The 21,448-nt window shown below is 37.2% G+C and overlaps 3 protein-coding genes and 1 long non-coding RNA gene across 4 annotated transcripts; 2 read left to right on the forward strand and 2 right to left on the reverse strand.

Annotated features, from left to right (window-relative positions):
- Window positions 1-1,497: 1,497 nt before the first annotated feature.
- LOC112165593 (nucleosome assembly protein 1;3) lies at window positions 1,498-3,598 on the reverse strand. The gene is made up of 11 exons (XM_024302165.2): window positions 3,570-3,598; window positions 3,417-3,451; window positions 3,191-3,229; window positions 3,033-3,113; window positions 2,832-2,906; window positions 2,661-2,735; window positions 2,391-2,578; window positions 2,148-2,307; window positions 2,004-2,047; window positions 1,756-1,851; window positions 1,498-1,642 (listed from the first exon to the last, which is right to left on the reverse strand). The coding sequence occupies exons 1-10, from the start codon at window positions 3,586-3,588 to the stop codon at window positions 1,767-1,769; spliced, it is 801 nt and encodes a 266-aa protein (XP_024157933.2). The 5' UTR covers window positions 3,589-3,598; the 3' UTR covers window positions 1,498-1,642; window positions 1,756-1,766.
- Window positions 3,599-3,815: 217 nt separating this feature from the next.
- On the forward strand, window positions 3,816-6,826 carry LOC121048830. Its single transcript, XR_005799648.1, has 2 exons — window positions 3,816-3,983; window positions 6,081-6,826. It is a non-coding gene; the product is annotated as an uncharacterized LOC121048830 (long non-coding RNA).
- A 3,225-nt stretch (window positions 6,827-10,051) lies between these two features.
- LOC112165594 (DNA topoisomerase 6 subunit A) lies at window positions 10,052-10,936 on the forward strand. The gene has a single exon (XM_040505940.1). It carries the CDS (start codon window positions 10,052-10,054, stop codon window positions 10,934-10,936), a length of 885 nt encoding a protein of 294 aa, XP_040361874.1.
- Window positions 10,937-11,804: 868 nt separating this feature from the next.
- On the reverse strand, window positions 11,805-18,133 carry LOC112165595 (kinesin-like protein KIN-5D). The gene is made up of 23 exons (XM_024302168.2): window positions 17,879-18,133; window positions 17,447-17,721; window positions 17,196-17,325; window positions 16,816-16,971; window positions 16,245-16,721; window positions 16,011-16,108; window positions 15,758-15,914; window positions 15,594-15,663; window positions 15,424-15,500; window positions 15,284-15,337; window positions 15,115-15,195; window positions 14,923-15,034; window positions 14,553-14,639; window positions 14,302-14,477; window positions 14,035-14,196; window positions 13,849-13,956; window positions 13,581-13,739; window positions 13,369-13,452; window positions 13,049-13,254; window positions 12,848-12,949; window positions 12,655-12,764; window positions 12,409-12,560; window positions 11,805-12,318 (listed from the first exon to the last, which is right to left on the reverse strand). The coding sequence occupies exons 2-23, from the start codon at window positions 17,620-17,622 to the stop codon at window positions 12,094-12,096; spliced, it is 3,159 nt and encodes a 1,052-aa protein (XP_024157936.1). The 5' UTR covers window positions 17,623-17,721; window positions 17,879-18,133; the 3' UTR covers window positions 11,805-12,093.
- Window positions 18,134-21,448: the final 3,315 nt, after the last annotated feature.

The raw sequence follows: 21,448 nt of genomic DNA on the forward strand, positions 1-21,448 counted from the left end.
GTGGATCAGTACACTACTGAGGGTCAGTATACTACTGGGGTTCAGTATACTACTAGGGCTAGTATACTGCTGGGGGTGACATACTACTAATCCTCAGTACACTACTGCTTGTATGCGGAAGCAGCAAAGCCAGAGATAAATGATAGTGTCCAAGTTTCATATTGTAATATGTACAAATAGTTTTTGGAATTATTAAATAAATGAGTTGTTTCTAAGAAAAACAAAGATGGAATGTAGAGATATTCTTTTTTCGTAATGCGATCTCTGAAATATATTTATTGTTGAGTGCTACTGAGGGTCAGTACACTACTGAGGGTCAGTGCTACCATTAGAAATCAGTCGAGGTTATTTTTGTAATTTCTCATTAACAGAACAATTCAAAAAATTGGTAGGAAAATGGCCGCACGGGATATGGGCCTTGTGCATGGGTCATGAACAGTACCGCAAGGGAAATATAAAAAAAAGGGTCTGTTAATGGTAAATATTGGATAAAAAGTGTAGTTAGTGGTAATTTGCTATAAATTAAACAGGGGTTTCATCACAAGCTTATGACTGGGTCCTCCAAATTGAACGAGTGTTGGACAAATGTATTTTTCAAAGGTGACCACTACAGTCATATTACTGTCGATGTTGCAGAGACATACGCCAACTGGATAGAGGAAATGCGAGCATTGCCCATAATACGGAAGATCCTATAGGAGTGTCAAGCTCTAACTGATGGAATTGATAAATACTCGTCGAACTGATTCAAGCACTTGGTCTACAGAACTTACTCCATCGAAGGAAGAAAAGCTGCAAGAAAAAATGCTACAAGCAAGTCGCCTTAAAGTATTATTAATCAACTGATACTCTTTCTGAGGTTCATAATGATTCCATTAATGTTGTGGATCTCAACAAAAGGGAGTGTAGTTCCGATTGGAAATGGACTGGGCTAACTTGCTGCCATGTTATTGCTGTCTTCAACTGCACAGTTAGGAATATGTGTATGATTTTTGTCCAAGATACTATAAAGTTGACAACGTTCTTTCAACTAACTTGGAATCCAGAACCCCTGTGGCGGTGCCTTTCAAGCCTTTGCATAGTGATCAGAGGCTAAGAATATACTTCCTCCTTCCATCTCCAAGCCACAAAGCCATGATAAAGAAAAACAGAAGAAAACAGAGAGTGTGGCGCAAGAAGGAAGTGTTTTTCTCAAACTGCAAGGTGCCAGGACATAATAAGGCTACATGCAAGGGAGGTTCTTAAGTCCCTTTGTTGATACATTTGTGAATTCTTCTAGCACTGATGTACTTGTTATCTTCAGTAATACAGAAGAGTACATAAAGTGATGACAAAGCCACCCCAATGATCATAAACAAAACTGAGTAGTCTAATAATAGCAGCATATGTTGCTGTTCTGGTTATGTTACATAAAATGCTTTTTAAGCCAAAACCCTTTGATCAAGTCATAAATATCTGGTCTTAATCTAGCATCAGCTCAATGAGTCGCACATTAACAGAAATATGTCTCAGAAAACAACTAAATATGATATTGATCAACAGGAATTTAAGGGAGATCAAATAAAATGTAGTAATAGACATAGGTTACACAATAATGAAGCGCTCAACTCTATCTCTATCTCTCCTCTAGAACCCTCTACAACTGCAAAACCCAGAGAAATCATCAAGAAAGCGTATCAGCAATGGTCTGCGATATAAATCCAAACAACATGAGAACCACAATGAACGACAACAGATTAGTTAAAAAATGTATACCTTTTTCTTGTCTAATCTTCTTCATCCATAGCACCTTCTTCATCATAATTAAACCACGATATTGCGTGTGGAATGATATCATCTCTAAGTATGACACTACAGATCACAACAGCAACACGTCATTCACTAAACAGTAAAAAGAGATGCATACTCCAATGCATCATCAGTAACTGAAAGGCATTTCAAGAACTTTTTCAATTTACTACGGGGATTACACATCTGATCAAAAGAATTCATTTATTACATACGCGATTGCATAATCCAGGGGAATAATATTGCCTTCGAGTTTATCCTGACACCATGCATCCATTAAAAGATATTAGGAAAGCTAGCTCAACATCATTATTAACTAAACTGAACAACCTAAGTACCATATACGAATCAAAACTTACAGCATCTTCATCCAAACAAAGAGAAGTCCGATGAGTCTTCGTAGCAAAGAAGTTGAAGAAACTTTGACATGTTTGGACTACTTGAACAACCTCAGATCCAATGGTCATTTTCTCAATACTTTCTGTCAAGGTTTTGCCAGGATACCATTTGATTTCCGTCCTACAACAAGTTAACCCAACCTTGAGAAAAGAAAACAAAACACTGATAGCAAAAATTAGTAAAACATCAGGAACTTAAATTACCCAACTGCCATCAAGAATGTACACTCTCCTCCATCCTTCAGCTCATACTTTTTGGTGAGGACCTCATTTTTGAAATAAGGATTGGAAGAATCAAACATGAATTCCAGCTGGAATCCTTTTAGATCATCTGTCCTACATGACTTGATATCCTTCAGGAATTCGAGAGCATCTTCATCGTGCTTTGCAATCTATTAGATCACATACGTCTACCATTAATTAAAAACTTAAAAATCAAAAGCAAAGTATAGGATTTGGTTAAAAATTGCCAACCTCCTTACGAATTATCTTGTTAGCATACATTGCCGTAACCCAAAAGCAAGGGACATCTTTAACAGCCTTCCTTCTCTGCACAGTCACGTTAAACAGATGGCATATCAACAAAACATTCAAGTTAATTCAAAAACTGGACAGTTGAATTACGAGAGACACAATCCAACTTACATCTTCATATACACACTGAAAGTGTCGTTTCTTATATTTTGCATCCCAACGACATCTGTTGATAAAAAACTCATTCTGCAGAACATGAATGTGTTAAGTCATACTTTGGATTATACTATCTATCTCATACATGTTACAGCACATTAATCTTTCATTGAATTCATTCTGAAACACTGATTTACTACTCAATGATCTGCATACCTTGTTGTAGTGACGCCTGTTTTCAGCTTCCCATTTAGCTCTCTCCTTCACAAAGATCTCTTCCTGCACCACAATCTTGGCCTGCAATATGAATTTGATCATCTACTTTATACCCAAAAGGAGATGCATGAAAAACTCACGATAAAAATCAAACCCACATGAATCTTTCTCAAATCTTCCTGCAATTCTCTGAATGTCTGGAAAGGAATTCCCAAAATTAGCAAACTCGAAAATTGACCAACAAGAATATAAGAGCGGTTATTTTTATCATGATTTTCATAATACGCTTCTTTTATAACGTTTATACAAAATACTAAATTACTGTACAAAAAAAGAAAGAAAAAAATTATTTCCTATTTCTGCTGTAAAATTGAAACTAGTCACCTTTTCCGCAGGAGTAGTATCCTTCATGTTCAAACCTTGTAGAGAGAGAGAGAGAGAGAGAGAGGAAATTAAAACAAACAAAAGTTAACAGAATGCATGCTCACTAAGAAATGTGTTTGGGAATTGCAGAACATAAAACATTACAATTAATACCCAAGTTGTCGATTTCCATCTGGGTCTGGACAGCCTTGTGTGAAACATGAACAATTTTTCTCTTGCTTTTGCGCGGCTCAGTCATTAAGACAACAATGTGTATGTGTTGGTGTTGGGGTTTGAGGTCTGGAGACAAACACCCGATTGACTAATTGGATCACAATCGGGCTTGCACCGTGGTCAACAAGTTTCTCTTTTGACTGTTATTATCCGGCCCAATATACTCTCTTCTCTATTATCCGGTTCAGAGAGATGACACTGTGGTTTAAACAAGTCATGCTTGAAGATGATGATGAACAAGTTGGGGAAAATTACCGGAAAATTAAACAACAACAACAACAAGAGGATCAGATTATCAATACTGAACTTACTGATGAGCATGTTCAAGGTCTTGAAAACACTGCAGTCACTAAGGTACTGGTATCGAATTCGATTCTGAATAATGTTATTAATGATTCCCTGGTTGGTTATTTGTTGATTGGATTTGGAATTAACAAGAAATGTTTTTATTGTGGCATGGAATAAAGGTTACGATAAGTATGTACATTCTTTGTTACTTAAGAAGCTATCATAATATCTATGAAATGCTTGCATAATTAAAAATTCCCAAGATATGTGAGCTATATAAACTATGTGCATCTGCGTGTGTGTGTATAACTTTGCTGCTCAGGTGCGGATATCCGCACCTAAGCAAAAAGGTACGGATTTCCAGTTTTGACCCACTTTTCGATCATATTTTCACATCTCAACCATTATATATATATATATATATATATATATATTGTGTGTGTGTGTGTGCACGCGCGCGCGCGCAAACCATGAGGTACGTAGCCAGAGACCAGAATGATCATGCAATGCGCATGTTAAGCCAAGGACAAATAGAGATTTTATGGTCAGCAGTTAATCTGATAGAATGAATGATCTTAACCAACCCTTATATTATTCTACATTTTTTAAAATCCCTTTCAGTAATATTCTGAGTTGATTTCTTGTTTCTGTAATGCTATATACATTTTTTGCTGAGTTAGAATGCTTCTTTATTCTTTCATTCTACATTATGGAGTTGAAAGTATATGTAATTGCCATGGTGTATCAATGCAGGTGCAGCTAATGAAAGACTAGACGATGCGTTAGTCATTCTTACCGGCCAGCGTGGAACGGTTCTTCCTTTTGAACCCCTCTGAATTACATCTGATAAAATCAGATATGCAATTGACATGCCACAGGTACCTTCAATTCATTTTTTGGCCATTTCTTTTGAAATAAACTCGAACTTCTTATATAAATATCACATTGAATTATAGATGATTTATTTTATTACACTACATGTAAAACTCTCCTGTTTTGATAGCAATAGGATCCTTTTGTAGCGAATCATCTATTAAGAAATACTTGGTTTCTCCACTTCTCCAACATTTTCTACAATGGTTTAATTGGCCTGATTTCAATTACAAACATGATTGGGAAACACAGGAAATCGTCCAGTTACGGTAAATAATCCAAAACTTTATGGCTAAGCTCTATGGCTGGCTGCTTGATGAATTTTTCTGCATGTTGACTTACATTTGCAGTGAATTTATAATACACTGAATTCAATGTATTTCTCCATTTTTTCTGCATGTTGACTTATATGTAGCAGCATCTACCTTGCCTTATTTTAGTACGAACTCTTACTGAATAAATGAAAATGCAGGTTCAACCCGTTTTATCATATTAGTATCTTAATATCTCTCAGTTTTCAGTGAAAAGTGTGTTTCTGCATATACCCTTTTACATATTATGCATATACATGCCCTTTTACATGTTATGCATATATCATCAGGGCTTCAGATTCTTATATTGATAACAATGACTTTCCGAGAGCTGTATAAATCATATGCTCTTTCTGATCAATCTCATGGAAAACCCTATAATATTTGAACCCTAAACCATGGAAAATTTGGATCTGTTAGTGTGGAGAAGGTTGGGGAGTGCATTGTGATCCATATCAGCTGCCACTGTGGGGTACCCTATCAGTTTCTTCTTGCTAGAGGCAACTGCTACTACAAGCTAATGTCATAATAGACTGTCTCTGTAGATTTCACTACTGACTTGACTAAGAGGACTCATCATTCGTTCAGTTTCTTTGCCTTATCTGGTTTTCAGTTCATACCGTTTTGGAAATACAGATGAAGCTATAATTCTTTGCAAAGGGATTCTTTTTAGATTAAGCTTACAATGGTTCAAATGAGATCAATTCTATAATCAGCAATGGAAAGTCCTCTGTTATGTTCAGTAATTATGTAGTGATAGCAACTTGAGTTGAAATCATGTTCATACTTGATTATGGTCTCATAAGAAAAAGCCCTCGGTGCCTTTTTCATTTGGTCTCTTTTAAGCTATTTTTGGTTAAAATGACATTTTTTTTCCCGGAGTTCTTAGCAACTTGATATCTGATGAGTAGGTGAGCTTTCATTTTAACATCTGTAAAATTTAGTTACTGATCATTTTATGGAATTCATGCTTTTGCAGTGGCTAATTATATGATGAGTGGAGAATTCATTCTAGAGACTGGTGCCTGATGTTAATGGAAATGGTCCAGTTGACAACTATGGCTATGCAGAGCAACAGTTGCAGCAGGTTGTCGAACATGAGAATGTCATGGAGGATCCTGCTACAGAACTGTCTTAACGGTTAATTTCAAAGTAGTGCATGCAGTGAATTTTGTACAGGAACACCTGGCATGGCTTCATTTGTTGAGGAACCTATTGGAGAGCCCCCAAAGCTGACCTATGCTTCTATATTATGTACGGAACCTGTTAGCCAGTATTGTGTCTTTCAAATATCATATTTTTTGTATTTGACCCAATTTTCCAGCTTTTTTTTCTCTTTTCGAAGTTACGCGTTGTTAAAGGACAACCTGCACCATCTGTAGTACCGCAACATTTCAGTTAACAAGACTGCACCACTGGCTTCAGATTGGAATGACTTTTCACAGTCCATTGCATTGTCCAATGTAGTTGAAATGCCTGTAGCAGAGACAGCAGGAAGTTTCTTCCCTAGAAGATGAAGGTAAACCTCTTGGCTTCCTTCAATTGTTACCATTGAGCTTTGGGGATTCAGCCTTCATGAGTTGTACTGCTCTATTATTTTGTAATGGGGTCAAAACCTCATATACTTTGTTGTTACATACATTTGATTTGGCGCGATACTGATTTTAACAATTTTCTTTAAATAAGGCCTTTGACAGCAATATTAAGAATATGTTGTTTGTGATATGTATAAATTTTGATAACATTTGCGGCCAGCCTTTCTTAGCTATCGTAACTCTATTACGTATAACTTTGAGTAAAAAAAAAAAGGCAGCTGGTCAACTATCCAGTTATATGTTATGAACCCAACGCAGTGAAAAGATAAATAAATAAATCGAACCCATGTCCTTTTAATTATACTTGGATAGATTTCATCAGAGTCAAAGCAATCAAAATCAGAAAGATTTCCTCTTAATAATAATACTTGGATAAAGTGTACAACCAACGGATCTTCCAAACACTTCACCATGGATTAGGAACAATCCATAAGGGTTTACGAGAAGCATTAAAATTTACATTTTCACAAAATGAACCTTTCCTACTTTCTATAGCTTCATCAAGGTTGTATATTCCATATTCGTTTTTTGTTGTTGTGAAGTAGATTGAGTTTTTCTCACATCCTAAGAAACATGGGTTCGGCAATGACATTAAATGTTCACGAAACAGGTATAAACTCTGGTCGCCTAAATTTTGCACAGTTTCCCATGTTCCTTCTGCTAAGTTTAACTTTTCCACAAAAAACTGTGAAGTCATATCCCTACCTTTTTGCATACTTCTTCCCACACGTAAAATATCACCCGTCAGTGACTCCACCAAATAAGTATCTTCAACCAAATTGGTATCTTCAACCCATCTGTAGGGAGGAGAGTCTTCAATACGCCGAGGTTGTTGAGGAGGGTATTCCTTGAAGTTCCAAATCTCAGTTAACCTCTGGGACAGTGCAATTAATTGGTCATCGTGAAACATAATACATTTCGGATTGTAACCCTTATTATCACCCAACTTTCTCCATGATTTGTCTCCGTCTCCAAGCTTATAGTATGCTAGATTTCCATCATATTCCACTACCACAAAATAGTTCTTGTTGCTAGATTGATTGGACGAAACAATACCTTTAGGAATTTGATCTCCAAGGTTGTAGCTAGACGGATTAGACGAAACAATAGCTTTAGAAATTTGGTCTCCAAGGTTGTAGTTAGGAAGGGTCTTTGTGCCTGGGATCGGAATGCTGGCTCTTGAAATCGGGTTAAAAACATGTGCCATTGATTCTTTCAAATCTTCGTCTTGGTAAAACATGACAATCCACCCATATGATGAACCGACCCAGGTGGCTTCAGAAAAAAAGTCACAGATGTTCCTGATCTTGTGCACCTTCTTTCCTATGGGATCAAAGAGGGAGGAGTTGTTTTCATGATGCAAGAGACACGGAGTTCGAGGCAACGGAACGTAAGAGCTACAAGATTTTGCAGCGGTTCTCCAGGAATGACAAACGGCTTTAAAATATAGGATATGTCTAAAGCCAAGGATGTCAAATTCAGAAGGTACAAGCTTTTTCAAGATGGACTCTAGAAGCTCAGTGGGAAGCCCGGACCAGTTTGCTTTTCTTTTTTTGATACTATTCTGTTTTAGCTGAACAATTTGGTCATGTATCTTGTTCAAATACTCAACGCACTTGGGCTCATTGATCTCCACCACCTCAGGGTTGCCATCGGTCAACCTTACAAGATCTTCAGGCCTACTACCACCGTCGACGGCGGACATGAGGCGCTTGATGGCTGTGTGAACCTGATCAAACCTTTTCTCTTTGGTTCTTTGTCTCTTATTTTCCTTTTTCAGGTCGTCGTCAGGCATTCTTGTTCTTTTATCTTTTCGTTTCATCGGGTGGGCGTCATTACTTCCTTCAGTCCTTTTAATCTTCTTCTCTTCAGTCAGGTGGTCGACCGTCGACGTTCTCTGTCTCTTTCTTTCTTTGTTGACGTCGTCAGTCCTCCTTCGTTTCTCTTTTCTTTTGGTATGGTGGTCTTCAGTCACTATATCTGAAGAAGGCAAATCCATGGCAGGGGAAAATGCAGAGAGAAGCGAGTGCCCACTACCCATTGGTGCGTTGCAAGCTTACTGGTGTCGTTTGGATTAGGGTTTAGGAATTTGTGGGAATCTAAATACCTCAATGAGCAGAATTCTACATGTTGGAGTTTTTTATAGCCAATACAATGAACCAAACTAGGACAGTTTTTATTTTCACTTAGATCACCCTAACCCTACTAGGATTAGAAACATACTCCAATTAGGACTAGCTAGGTAATTTCAATATTTCCTACGTACAATTAAGGAGCAGCTGGGACAGAAGTTGGGGCCCCATTCTGAAGATCAAACAATTAGGAAAGTATTTAAAAGATAATGAACATGTAAAAAACTCATCAACCCCAAGTCGGATAGGTAATTTCATCCGTCCAATACTTTTTTATTCCTTGATAAGCTTCAACATTCCATTCGATTTTTTTTTTTTTTTTTCCTGCGGCTTTCACGTTCTTTTTGTTTTTTCTTGGAAGGATTCAACAATAATATTCTCTTTTTTTTTCCTTGATGCACTAACAGCTAAATTAAGCTAAGCAATTATTGTTTGACCTCAAGCAAACTAATTAGCCATCTATTGTAAACATCACATACAAGGTGCTTTGACGAGAAAGGGAAAAAATAAAAAAATAAAAGCCTGACTTAACAGAGCAAGCATGGTGGAACAAGTGCAATAGAGACCGGCACAGCTGAGAGTGTCATTATGAGAAAGTAACCTCAGTTACAACAGCCTGCAACTAAAACTAACTGCAAAGTGTTCACTAATTTCTTCGCACGAGTCATATTACTTTATTTCTTGCCAAGTGACATTCCCTTTCTTTTCTTCCCGCCATTCGTACGGCGCGATTGATTCCTTGCCAAGTTAGGTGCCATTAGAGATCATCTCATTAATTATCACTAGGAATAATTAATCATTCTCCCAACTCTAGAAGGGATAACTGATTTTTGTTTTTCCCTAATATGAGAATTTTATGTAAGGCAGATGTACCACATGATTGAAACGCCTAGCCAATCATGGCCCATGCAGGGGGTAGTGGGAAATCTTTTGGTAATTTAATTTAATAAAACATGGGTAGTTTCATAATACAATAAATATATATGATTGGCTTGGCGTACTAGCCACGTGACACATCTGCCCTACTTAAAATTTCTCAATCAATGCAGTTGATATAATTTTCCTTAATAGAATGGAGAAATCAAAATCTGGCAAGTTTTTTAAACAATCTCCCGATTTACTATTCCTAAATTGTTAAGATACTAGTTCTACTCCTATATAAAGGAATAGAACTTCTCTCAACTTACAACAAAACAAAATTCGATTGAGAATAGTCCCAACTAATGGCCAACAGCAACAACCAGAGCTCCTCAAGCTCCCATGGTAAAATCCTATACAAAATTCCTTCTTGGGTCACACCGGATAAGAAGGAGTTTCACAATAGAACAATGGAGTTCCTTGCATGGTACCGGAAGTCTAACCGCACCTTGCCTTCTCCCTCCAATAAATGCATGAAGGTCAAAGATATGTCTCGCGAAGAAGTATTGGAGAAAATTAGGGAGGAGAAGAAACGTATTGAAGATGATTGTTCCTTTGAGTTGGTTGATCAATCAGCCTCCAACAAAATGTTCGATGACGGTGCCCAACGTTTACTTCTAAAAGACGGCAAAAAACTTTACAAGCCGCAAAAAGCTACAAAAGAAGCCTATGGTCGTGTTCTAAATGTTGTTAAAGATATATGTGAGCACAAGAAGTCCCGCACCCTCCGTGATATCTTTTACACGGCTCCCAAACTTTTCCGCAAGCAATCTAGGTCTAACAAAGCCGTTAATCAACTCAGTTGTGAAGTAGGTTGCACTCGTACCAGCCTCAATGTCATTGCAGGAGATAGAGGCTTTGTCATAGGTCCTTTTACTTTCAAGCTAGACGGAAGATCGGTCGATTGTAACAGTGAATTTGGTCCAGATAATAGGGTCAGGGTTGGACAAGTCGTTCCGCCTTATATAAGTTCTGTTAGTGATATGAAGAACAATGGTGCAAGGTTCGTGTTAGTAGTGGAAAGTGTATCTGCTTATCAAAGATTGACGGGGGACAACTTTCATAATGATTATAAGTGTATAATCATGACCGGAAAAGGCATGTCTGATCTAGCACTTAGAGAATTCGCAAAGTATATAATGGACACATTCGAGATTCCAATATTTCTCCTCTCAGATTCTGATCCATGAGGCATCGAAATTTATGCAGTCTTTAAATATGGCTCAGAAAGTATGGCATTTGATAGTGAAAATTTGGCTAACCCATTGGTACATTGGCTGGGTGTCTGGCCAACCGACTTAACCACACTTAAAATACCATCCGAGAAGTTGAGTTGCGATGACCTGAGAAAAGCAAGAAAATTGTTGAAGAAGGAGTTTGTAACAAGTGATGAGATGCTGGTGAACCAGCTGGACCACATGATCATGCACAAAGAAAAGGCAGGCATTTTAGCTCTAAATAATTTCGGGCCGCTCTATGGTCTATCTGATTACTTGCTGTACAAGTTGTACAAGGTGATGGGTGATATCATGAAAAAAGGGCAATTTTAATTTTTCATAGACTTGCAAGCTTACGAGGATAGGAAAGCTTAGGTAACATTTTTTTTTTTCCCTTATGATGTAAGGCCATAGGCCAGATTCTAGTGGTGAACTTTTGTTTTTACATATTTATATGGTGGATTTTTTTTTTTTCCCTTCCGATGTTCAAACTTCAAACCAAGTAAACACTTGAGATAAAAACCCAACTTGCAACAAGAAGTCGGCCACTAGATCTAGTGCCTCTTTTACACTGTAAGACACAACTAGAACAAACAAGAGCACCAAGTACACCTCCCACGAGTGAACAGAGCACTTGGAACCATGTCTACAACTCTAGGTTACAGCACACACAAGTCAGTAGACGCCTTGAGATTTGAAGACAAGGAACATGCAGATCAAGGAGTGCTAGTTTTGTAATTGAACTCATCAATTAGGATCCCTAAGGATGTCCTTCAATAATTTTTTTTTTTTTTTTTGAGGTGCAACAAGCAATATAATACAAGATATATGTTGGTAAAGAAGCATCCAAAACACTCAAAAAACTCCTCATCAATAAAATAAAATCCAATTGCTCAGTTTGTTACAAAGCGAGGAAATTCAATGAACTGATGTTTTGAAGTTTCCCCAAGACGCCTACTATAGATTTCTCCATCCGCATAGTGTTTCGTTCTTCTTTTCTTTCAAGAAACAATTAATGAATGAATAAGGCAGCGTAGCCGAGCAACTAAAGAGTACATATATATACGCCAAATATTGATATATTATGTACACACTCTGTTTTCTGACTACTAATCTTCATCTTCCACTCTTCAGTTAATAGCAGTGAGAGGAAGTCTGGAATCTCTTAAGGATTGTGCACCCTCATAAGCCCCTGCAAGATGTTTTGCGTCTCCATTTGCCTGCTTTGCCGATCTTCCATCCCAGAATGATCTCAACAAGTCCTCAAAAGCAGGAGTCCGAAGTTCTTCAATGGATGCAATGCTAGGAAGATTGAATGACCTCTTTCGCGGTGTGGAACACGATGGTTCATCCACCTATTTATTGATATGCAGATTACAAGACATGCTTAGAACAAGCCACATTGTTGTTAACACAATCCGAAAAACCACTGTAAACAGCCTTACCACATATTCCTCCAGTAGAAATTTTCCTGCATTCTCAGTGATTTCGACAATATTATGGTAGTGGCCTCCCTTAAGTTCCCTCAAATCCCCGCAACAGGGACCGATAGTTGAGTTTAGGTTTCCACAAGCATCATGGTCAAGTTGTAATGAATCTGCATGCAAGAATTAGTTTAATCAGTTGATATGGAACCCCCCATTATAACTATGAAGACAAATGTGAAATTGATATGTGAAACTGGTACTGACGGTCAATAGAAGAAAGGAGATCTTTGTCTGCAACATCTACATCTTCAAGTGCAGCCGAAACAGCAGAGGAAAACCTTTCCCGTAGAACTTGATTGGCTTCCGTTCCCCTCCTAGTTACATAGAAAAGAGAAATGAATAATTTACAATTGAAACCTGCAGTATTATAAGGAATAAGCAAAGCATATTATCATACCTAACAATGGAGTCCACAGAAGCAACATTTTTCTTTTCTAGACTTAGCAAGGACTCTTGAGCATTCTTCCATTGTTGTTCACCCATTTTTGCCTTGTTCAAACTGCACAATTTGGCTTGGTATTAGTCACTAAACTAGAAAAAATCAAATAGCAGCACCATGCCAAGACCAAAGTTTAAATCCTTATATCAGTATATGTACCAATTCTGAAGAACCTCCTCCATGTCTTTCTTTCCACATTCCACAGCAGATGTATCTTCCAGGTAATGAGATTCTGTCTTTTCCATGTGAATTGTCCATTTTGCTTTGATAGAAGAAGTAGAATCTTGCATGGTTGACATTTCTTGCTGTAGCTTGTTGGTTCTGCTAGTTGCACTCTCCCGAAGGTCATTAACTGCTGTTTGGACCTAAATATAGATGCAGAATGTTATTAATGCGAAGCTAAATAAAATGTTGTTACTGGAGTAAACCCCAGGAACCAGGCATGAGGAAATCACTGCAAACTTGAGAACAAGACATACCAGTCTTTTCTTCCTAGCATTTGAACTTGCCAGCAGCTCTGCCACTTTTTCTAGCAACTGCCTTTCTTCATTAGCAGCACACTCCTACATATATATATAAGAATGAAAAATTTAGAGTGCAAAAAACAAAAAACAAAAAAATTAAACAATACTAATAAGGCTACTATCAATGAGAACATCAGTTAGAAAAGTTGCTATCACTAGCCAATCACCTCAAACTTTTCTTCAAGCTCAGACAGTTTCTTATCATTGACAGTTTGTGCTTCTTCCACAATTTGGCTTAAACTGGATGCATGCATGTCTAGAGTCTTGAAGAAGTCCACAGTAACTTTAGAAACTGACCGTGCCATTTCCACTGCTCTGGCATGAGCCTGTTATCAATCAGAGACCCAATTTTTACTCCAGAAAAGAGAAATTTGACTTGATTTTCAGAAAACATAGTAACTGAACCATGAAGGAAAGGAACAATGCACTACGAACCTCACGCTGTTGTTGTGCATGTGCGCTTAGCTTCTCCTCTTGCTTGTGAAGATTACTTTGAAGATCATTAAGTAATTCATCAGCTTCTGAAGCAATTCCTTTGAAGAGCTGATCATATAAACAAAGTCAAATACAGAAATTGGAAGCAAAAAACTGAAAGCTAAAATATAGTAACTTAATACTTACATCCTCCACTGCAGAAGAGTGGTTAGAAACTTCAGAATTTAGATGACAAAAAGTTGACTGAGAATTTCCTTCAAGGTCCACTGCTATACCATCCAGTGTCTTGATACCAGAACCATACATTTTTTTCAGCTTTCCTAGTCTTCCTCGAAGTTCTTCGGTAGCCTTCAAAAAGTATACCCAGAAAATTAAGTTGGGTTAGAGTAGACTGACACAATCAGATATCAGGAATGCATACAAAGACAAATTAAGTTCATGTCTAGATCTTACCTCTGCCTTTGTGGATACAAATGACTGCATATCTTCTTCCATATCCTTCAACTGCTGCTCCTGTTGTGTCACTGCAACTGCCACTGTCTTATGCAAGATTTCAAGCTGTTGAGTTAGCTGTGACTGGAATTTCTGGACCAGTATCCGATTCCCATCTTCAATTTTATCCTTGCGCTCTGGATAACAAGCCATGATCAGCAAGAAATACCAGAAATTTCCAGAAGAAATATATCCCAAATGATGATGCATACCAATTTTGGAAAATAAATTGGACACATCTGATGCAGCATTCTCTAGCTCTGCTCGAAGCTCAAATGCACGCTCAACAAGTGATTTCTCTGAAAGTTAACAAGTTATTGTTTAGTAAGATAGTTATTATCCAACCATACCGAATTACCGATGCACTTCAGTGTAACATCTAGACCTCATGAAATTTAAAACACATATAAACAAGAGTAAGTGCAGGTGTAGAATTAAAGTACAATAGCCCTTTGATCCAAATTGGATCAAATATTGGTCTATACATACTATTCTGACTTAAGAAACACAGAGCAAGAGAAGTTGAAAGGGTAATTATCAAAATCTGGTCGGAACATTTAGAAGGTCCGAATATGTTCTTACCCGATTTGAGGAGATTGGATATCAGAAATTCCTTCTCTTTAATGGTCGCATTTGCCTGCCGATGTTTTTCCTCAAGATCATCCAATGAATGTTCAGTTTCCTCGAGCTTTTTCTGCAAAACAATGTTATACATTTGAATTTTACCTAGGATGCGCAAAGAACGAGTAGATACTCTATAAGTTGATATCTTACCTCAGTTTTTTCAAGTTTATCAGTCAATTCTGCAGTCAAAAGTTGCTGAGAATTGTAAAGTTCCTGAAGCTCCAATGATACCTGCTCTTAGGTCACACCATATTTAATGTATTACTTCCTGAGTCACAACAATCTGAAATTTAAGCAAAGGAATGCAACCTAAATATACCTTGTCCTTGGATTCAGATTCAAGTTCCATGCGCTCTATCTTTTCCGCCATTGCCTAGGGTTAAAAAGGAAAAGAACAGTTAGGTCAGGGAGAAGAAGAAGTATTCCACCATTTAATTATATTTATGGCAAGAACCAGACCTTCTTCTCGGCTTCTTCATGAAGATACCGATCCCGTGGTATATAGATACCATTCTTCTCTCTTGCAGCATATACCTCTGAATGAGCATAAGTAACATGTCATACCCACTAAGAAAATCTTAGAGAGAGAGAGAGAGAGAGAGCAATCAATGATGTAATGAGTTAAAAACCTTGCTTGAGACGGTCAATTTCAGTATATAAATCCTTGATCAAAGCTGATTTCATCATCTTTTGATTAACCTATAACAATAAGCAACAAGAAAGCATTAGAAAGACAACAACAATAGACAATCCAACTTTACAATTTGTGAGAACAGGAGAGTTGCCTTCTGACCTCTGGTTTATTCTTTATATTCTTGGCACGGTGTGCATAGTCCAAGGTGCTGAGTGTTTCTTCCAAACAATGGATGGAGGGTGATATGGTAGCTATTATGCATGTCTTGGTTTTCCCTCCTAAGGAGTCCCTCAATAATCTTGTTAGTTTACTATCCCTGATATTTAACAATGTCATAGTAATTAACCTACTCTCTGGGGCTTGCAAATACAGTCAAAACCTGAGGCAGTTGTTGAAAATATAAAAATAGTACCTATATGGAATATGACCAGAGTGCTCAACTAGAGCATTTATGACACGACCAAGAGTAAGCAAGCTTTTATTTATCTCTCCAGCTTCCCTTGCTCTGCCCTGCAAGTGGAAAGTTCTATCAATTAGATGAAACTTCTTGCCCTATCTGACAATCATATAAGCCTTGCATATTCTTTTTCCTTTGCTTTGTCCTAATGCACTGCAAGGTTTATAATACACTGTTTCTAAGCCTTACATCTCTTGCACCAGAGCGAGAAATGTTCTCTGAACCAGCAAGGTCAACAAGATTCAGCTTCCCACACTTGATCATTTCTTCACCCTCTGGAGTACATTCCTTAATGTGGATTGTGATTGAAAATATAGAGTGTGAACGACTACTTTGCTTGTTGAGAAGAGTCTCAGCTGTACGCCTTTTTGCAGATCCTTTCTCCAAGATTTTATAAATTTCATTTGCTGTGCACACGATCTCTTCTTCCAAGCCTCTCACAAAAACACCGCCTTTTCCATCTTCCATGAGAGCTATCGGTTTCTTAGTTTTGTCATCTATAAACTTTGTGCTCTCCTCTAAAGCCAACAGATCAGTTATCTCCTCATTATACAGCTCTAAAAAAGTGACTTTCATGCTATACTCAGCAACCTGAGCTTCTAATATGTCAAAAATTTGTTTCACAGCTCTTGGGATAACACCAGCATCACTTGGAAACTCCCCATTCTACAAATTCACAAAACTCGATCAGCAGGTGATGCAGAAAAATTCAGAGCAGAACATATAGTTTAATGCCTAATAAAAGTCAAAAACACGGAACCTTCTTTCTTGCTCCTCCTTCCATTGTGTACGTCTTTCCCGTCCCTGTCTGACCATACGCAAAGATAGTGCAGTTATACCCCTCAAGTACTTCGTTCACAATAGGAGACACCGCCTGATCATACAATTCCTTCTGTTCTGATGCTGGACCAAAGACCTAACCAACATTATCCAATTTTCTTGTCATTTCCCATGGCAAAAATAGAAACGAAAAGTAGCATTACCGGAATTTAAATTTTGCATCTTTTTTACAAGAGCTTAAATCTTGTATCGTTAGGAACAACACAAAAACCCATGGTTCTCATAAGCCAAGAGAGACCCTAAGAGCAACACTAATTCATACCAAGCAGTTTCACTCTTGTTAATTTCTAATACACGAACCTTGTCGAAGGCAAAGGTTCTATCAATCTGCTTGTTAGCAATACTCTGAACTGCAGCCACTTCCCTTCTATTCTCATTGCAAGAAATCACAACCGGCGTATGTACCCTACTTTCATCTTCACTCAGAGGCCTGCACAAAATTGCAAATTCAACTCATGAGCTCATAACTCCAACAAACAACAACACAACACCTCATTCAATTCATGACTCCTCCAAAACAACGACTCAATCAACTCGGACTCCTGACTCACCTGCAACGCACAAGAACCTGCACATTGACGCCCTTCTCTTTCTCATGCCTGTTCGTCGAATTCGAATCCGCCGATCGCAGATCTCTCGCCGACTTGTCGCTCGACCGCGGCGTCTGCGACGGCGACAGAGACACCAGTCCTCCTCCTCCTCCTCCTCTTCTCTGCTGCGACTCCATACCTCCCGGAATCCCTAACCGCAAATTTGAATCAGTCAACGCAGCTCTGATTCAAACCGAAACAAACGATCACAATGCAACTACGAATTCACACACGCACTGTAAAACCAAGACACAAAAACAAAAACTCTACAGAGATTCACAGATGGAGCAGCGATCGAAACCGAAATGTAGAGAATCAAAAACCGAAGCGTCAAAAACGAAGAAGAAGAAGAAGAAGAAGAAGAAGAAGTAAAAAATAAAAAATGAAACTTACTGCGATCAAATCGGAGGGCCGACCGGCCTGCGAGCACGATTGCGATGTGTGAGAGATTCTTGAAGCAATGTCGCCGATTGCGATTTCTAGAGAGAGAAAGTAGTTCTAGAGAGAGAAAGAGAAGAAGAGACTGAGCACTGTGTCTGAGTGTGAATGGAAAATGGCTTTATTTTAATCACAGAGAAGGAGCTGAGAGAGAGAGAGAGAGAGAGCGAGGTGTGAGAAACAAGAAGAGGACTATGGGGGGTTTGGATTTGGATTTAAGAGCGGAAAAATGAGATTAAATTAATTAGTTTAATTAATACTGATATTTATATTGGAACAATTCTTAGAGAGACGTTACGTTACGGAGCGTTTGAATTTGTAAAGGGGACGGCAGTTTGACGCCGTCAGACAGAAAGATCCGTTTGTTCTTGCTGGGAGAGAGAGATGAGGATAGTAATTTCCGACCGTTATAAAATCGACAAAGAGGGCTCACCCGACTTTGATCTCTTTTCTTATTCAAAATATTTTGAAACGTTTGAATTTATGGCCCTGGCTCGACCAGGTATTACGGAAATGCCCCTCCTCCTCCTATTTATTTATTAAACCTGTTTTCTACTTGAGTCTTGATATAAGTATCTATTTTTCAATTAATGTGTGCATTTAAAATAAGGAAAGGAAGAGTGGGTTTTTTGGGTAAGGACCTGAGGTGGGGTCCACTGAAGGAATTAAAAAATTTGGGCCATTCAAATATTTGTCACGAGGTCTCTACATAATTTGTTTGGGTTTGTTGTGCTTCCCAACAAGAGAAGACGAGAAAGTTTGAACTTGATTTTTAAAATTTTGAAAAGTGTAAATTGTATCTATAAGAAAGTTGCTCCCAGCTTTATGGAGACATCAGAGATAGGTGGTGGTGACTTGATTAATAAGTAATTTGGTAAAAATGTGGAAGTTCAATATGATTTAGATGAATTTACATTTTTTTAAATAGAAAGTTTAAAGTTTGATACATGAAGCTTTATTGAAGTTAACAGAGTAAATGAGAAAGATGATAAACTTTATAATATTTTTCCTATTTTGCCACATAATTGTATATTTGCCAAACATGTATTTGGGTAAACAAGCTTTTGATGGTATATCTGGTATATTTTATATGGGGGGCATTTTTCAAATAAAGACATGATAAAAAAGTTTAAATAAACAATTGGATGACTTATATGTTCAAATTTTAAAGCATCAATTAAAATTTATAACCATTTATGTAAAAGTTCTTACATAGTCTATATGCTAAAATCTTCATTAGAAAGACTCGAATGTACATATTACCATGAGACATACAATACAATACCCATTTATATTTGGTAGAATTATGCATATGAAGACTAATAAATTTCTCACTCCCAACATTTTTCATGGAGCATTTAATTTAATTTATTATGATTTATCACTTTTTAATTCATCTAGTTATCAAAGTTTTTTTTTTTTTTTGAGTGGAAGACGTCAATAGAACCAACACACACACCCATGCAATGTATCCCAGCATAGCCAGACTAATCACTGCACCACAGACGCACGAACCATTGAGTGTTTTAACTAACTCAGGTCCCTCAAATCTGCTGGCCACGGGATGGAGTTGGGATTCGAACTCTAGACCTGGGGGTTCCAGACTAGGCAGCTCGACCAACACCCACACCACGTGGTTAGTTATCAAAGTTTTAGTTTGGTGGTTAAAAAAACTCTTACCTGTGAGGTTTAGTGCTTAAAACTGTTGAGAAATGAAATCCATACTCCATGTTTCTTTTTTTTGGTAACTTAAATTTTATTTTTAATAACTTAAATTAATCTTTTATATAAATTCATACCAAAAAAAGAAATGATGAGTGTGAATTGTAAAATGAGAAGTGTGGATTTCACTCCCCATACTATTTTACCTTTGTATCGGAAGTTAGTTCTCAAGTGCCCCTTCCCCATTTACTCTTATACAAAGATTAGTAGTTAAATATAAGGTAAAAATATCTGCCCTTTATATTTTAAGTATCAATTCTACTACTTTTTTCTTCAATATCAATAAAAAAAAATGTATTTCGCATAAAAATAACAAAATAGTTGGAAACCAAATTATGATTCTAGACTTTATTAATGTGGACAAAAGTGCATACCATAAGCCTCAATTTTTTTTGTCAATTCCTTTACCAATAGTTCAATTCAACAATACATTAAGCAATTCGTGGATTTGTTTAAAGGTGAGATCCTGAATCACAAGAAGAAGAAGAAGAAGCAGCAGCTCCACTAGTCACCAAGACAGTGACTAGCGAAGTGGGGCGAGTTGGTTAAAACGTCAAAACAGAGGGGCAAGGTTGGAAAAATAAAAAAAATGGAGAGGATGATGAACGGATGGAGAAAAGGGGAAGACAAGAGTGGGTTGATATGTGGTGGCAAAGTTGCCCCACGTGATAAAGAGTGATGTTGAGATAGGCACATGGTGTTGGTGCCTAAACACATTGCCTTGTGAACACAAGTTGTGATGTCAAAATTATACTTAAAAACATTCCATTTCTAATTAATTTCATTTCCCATAATGTACTATGTATGTTTAAAGCTTCATTTTCTAAGTAGAGAAAGTATACGAACTTAATTGGATCATTGTTTGTAGTAGGATAGTTGGGTTGTCACCCAAAGGGTGACCATTGGTTGGTGCAGTAGTGATTATTCATTCCTTTCATGGAATATTGTACTAGCTAGAATGCCACTTTGGAATTATGAGGGATTTTTTTCTTTTTTAATGCATGTACAAGTTATTAATACAGAACCTATACAGATTCTCTTGTTGTATTTTCCATGTTGATACTATTATTTATTTATTTTTTTAAGAAATCTCAAATCTATGAATATATAGTTTTATTTTTCACGAAAGTAAGACATACACAAACAATTTTCTTTCTTTTTTTAATAAACATAAACACTTTTTAACATTTGCGGATTAAAAACCGTCAACAAGTTCACTAATAACAAAAACAGAATTGGAAAAGCTTGTACTTAAATTAACCAATGTTACAATGCATTTTTGCTGTTCATATATAGATTGACTTAGATTTTTACTATGAAGAACAACAACATTAATTAATGAGTCATGTACAAATGCTAATCAAATGTTGATGAACCATCAATCATTAGCATGAGTGAATCTTGTAAATAGTTGAGTCGCAAGCCTGATTTGATAACAATTGTTCACGCATGCATACATAAAAAAAACTATCGGTTGTAGACGTATTAATGAATAGTAATATTGATCGATATACTTTTTTTTTTCCCCTTAAAGTGAAGGATTCATTTATTTAATTAATTTTAAAATACATTAATCTAGCGTTACATGAATGTAAATCAACTGCTTATTATAATATGCTAGTGCTGGCACTATCCGACTATAAGAATGGCATGGAGTTGGTCAACTAATTAATGGAAGTGAAGGTATTAACAGATCTATACCTGCTGTAATCTCAAAATGGATCGTCAACCAAATCCGGTGTACTTTCACGTTCTCTCTTTAGCCAGCTATGCTTTGTATCCAAATCACGTGTTAACTTCTTC

Source organism: Rosa chinensis, chromosome 5 (genome assembly GCF_002994745.2).
Source record: "Rosa chinensis cultivar Old Blush chromosome 5, RchiOBHm-V2, whole genome shotgun sequence".
NCBI lineage: Eukaryota > Viridiplantae > Streptophyta > Magnoliopsida > Rosales > Rosaceae > Rosa > Rosa chinensis.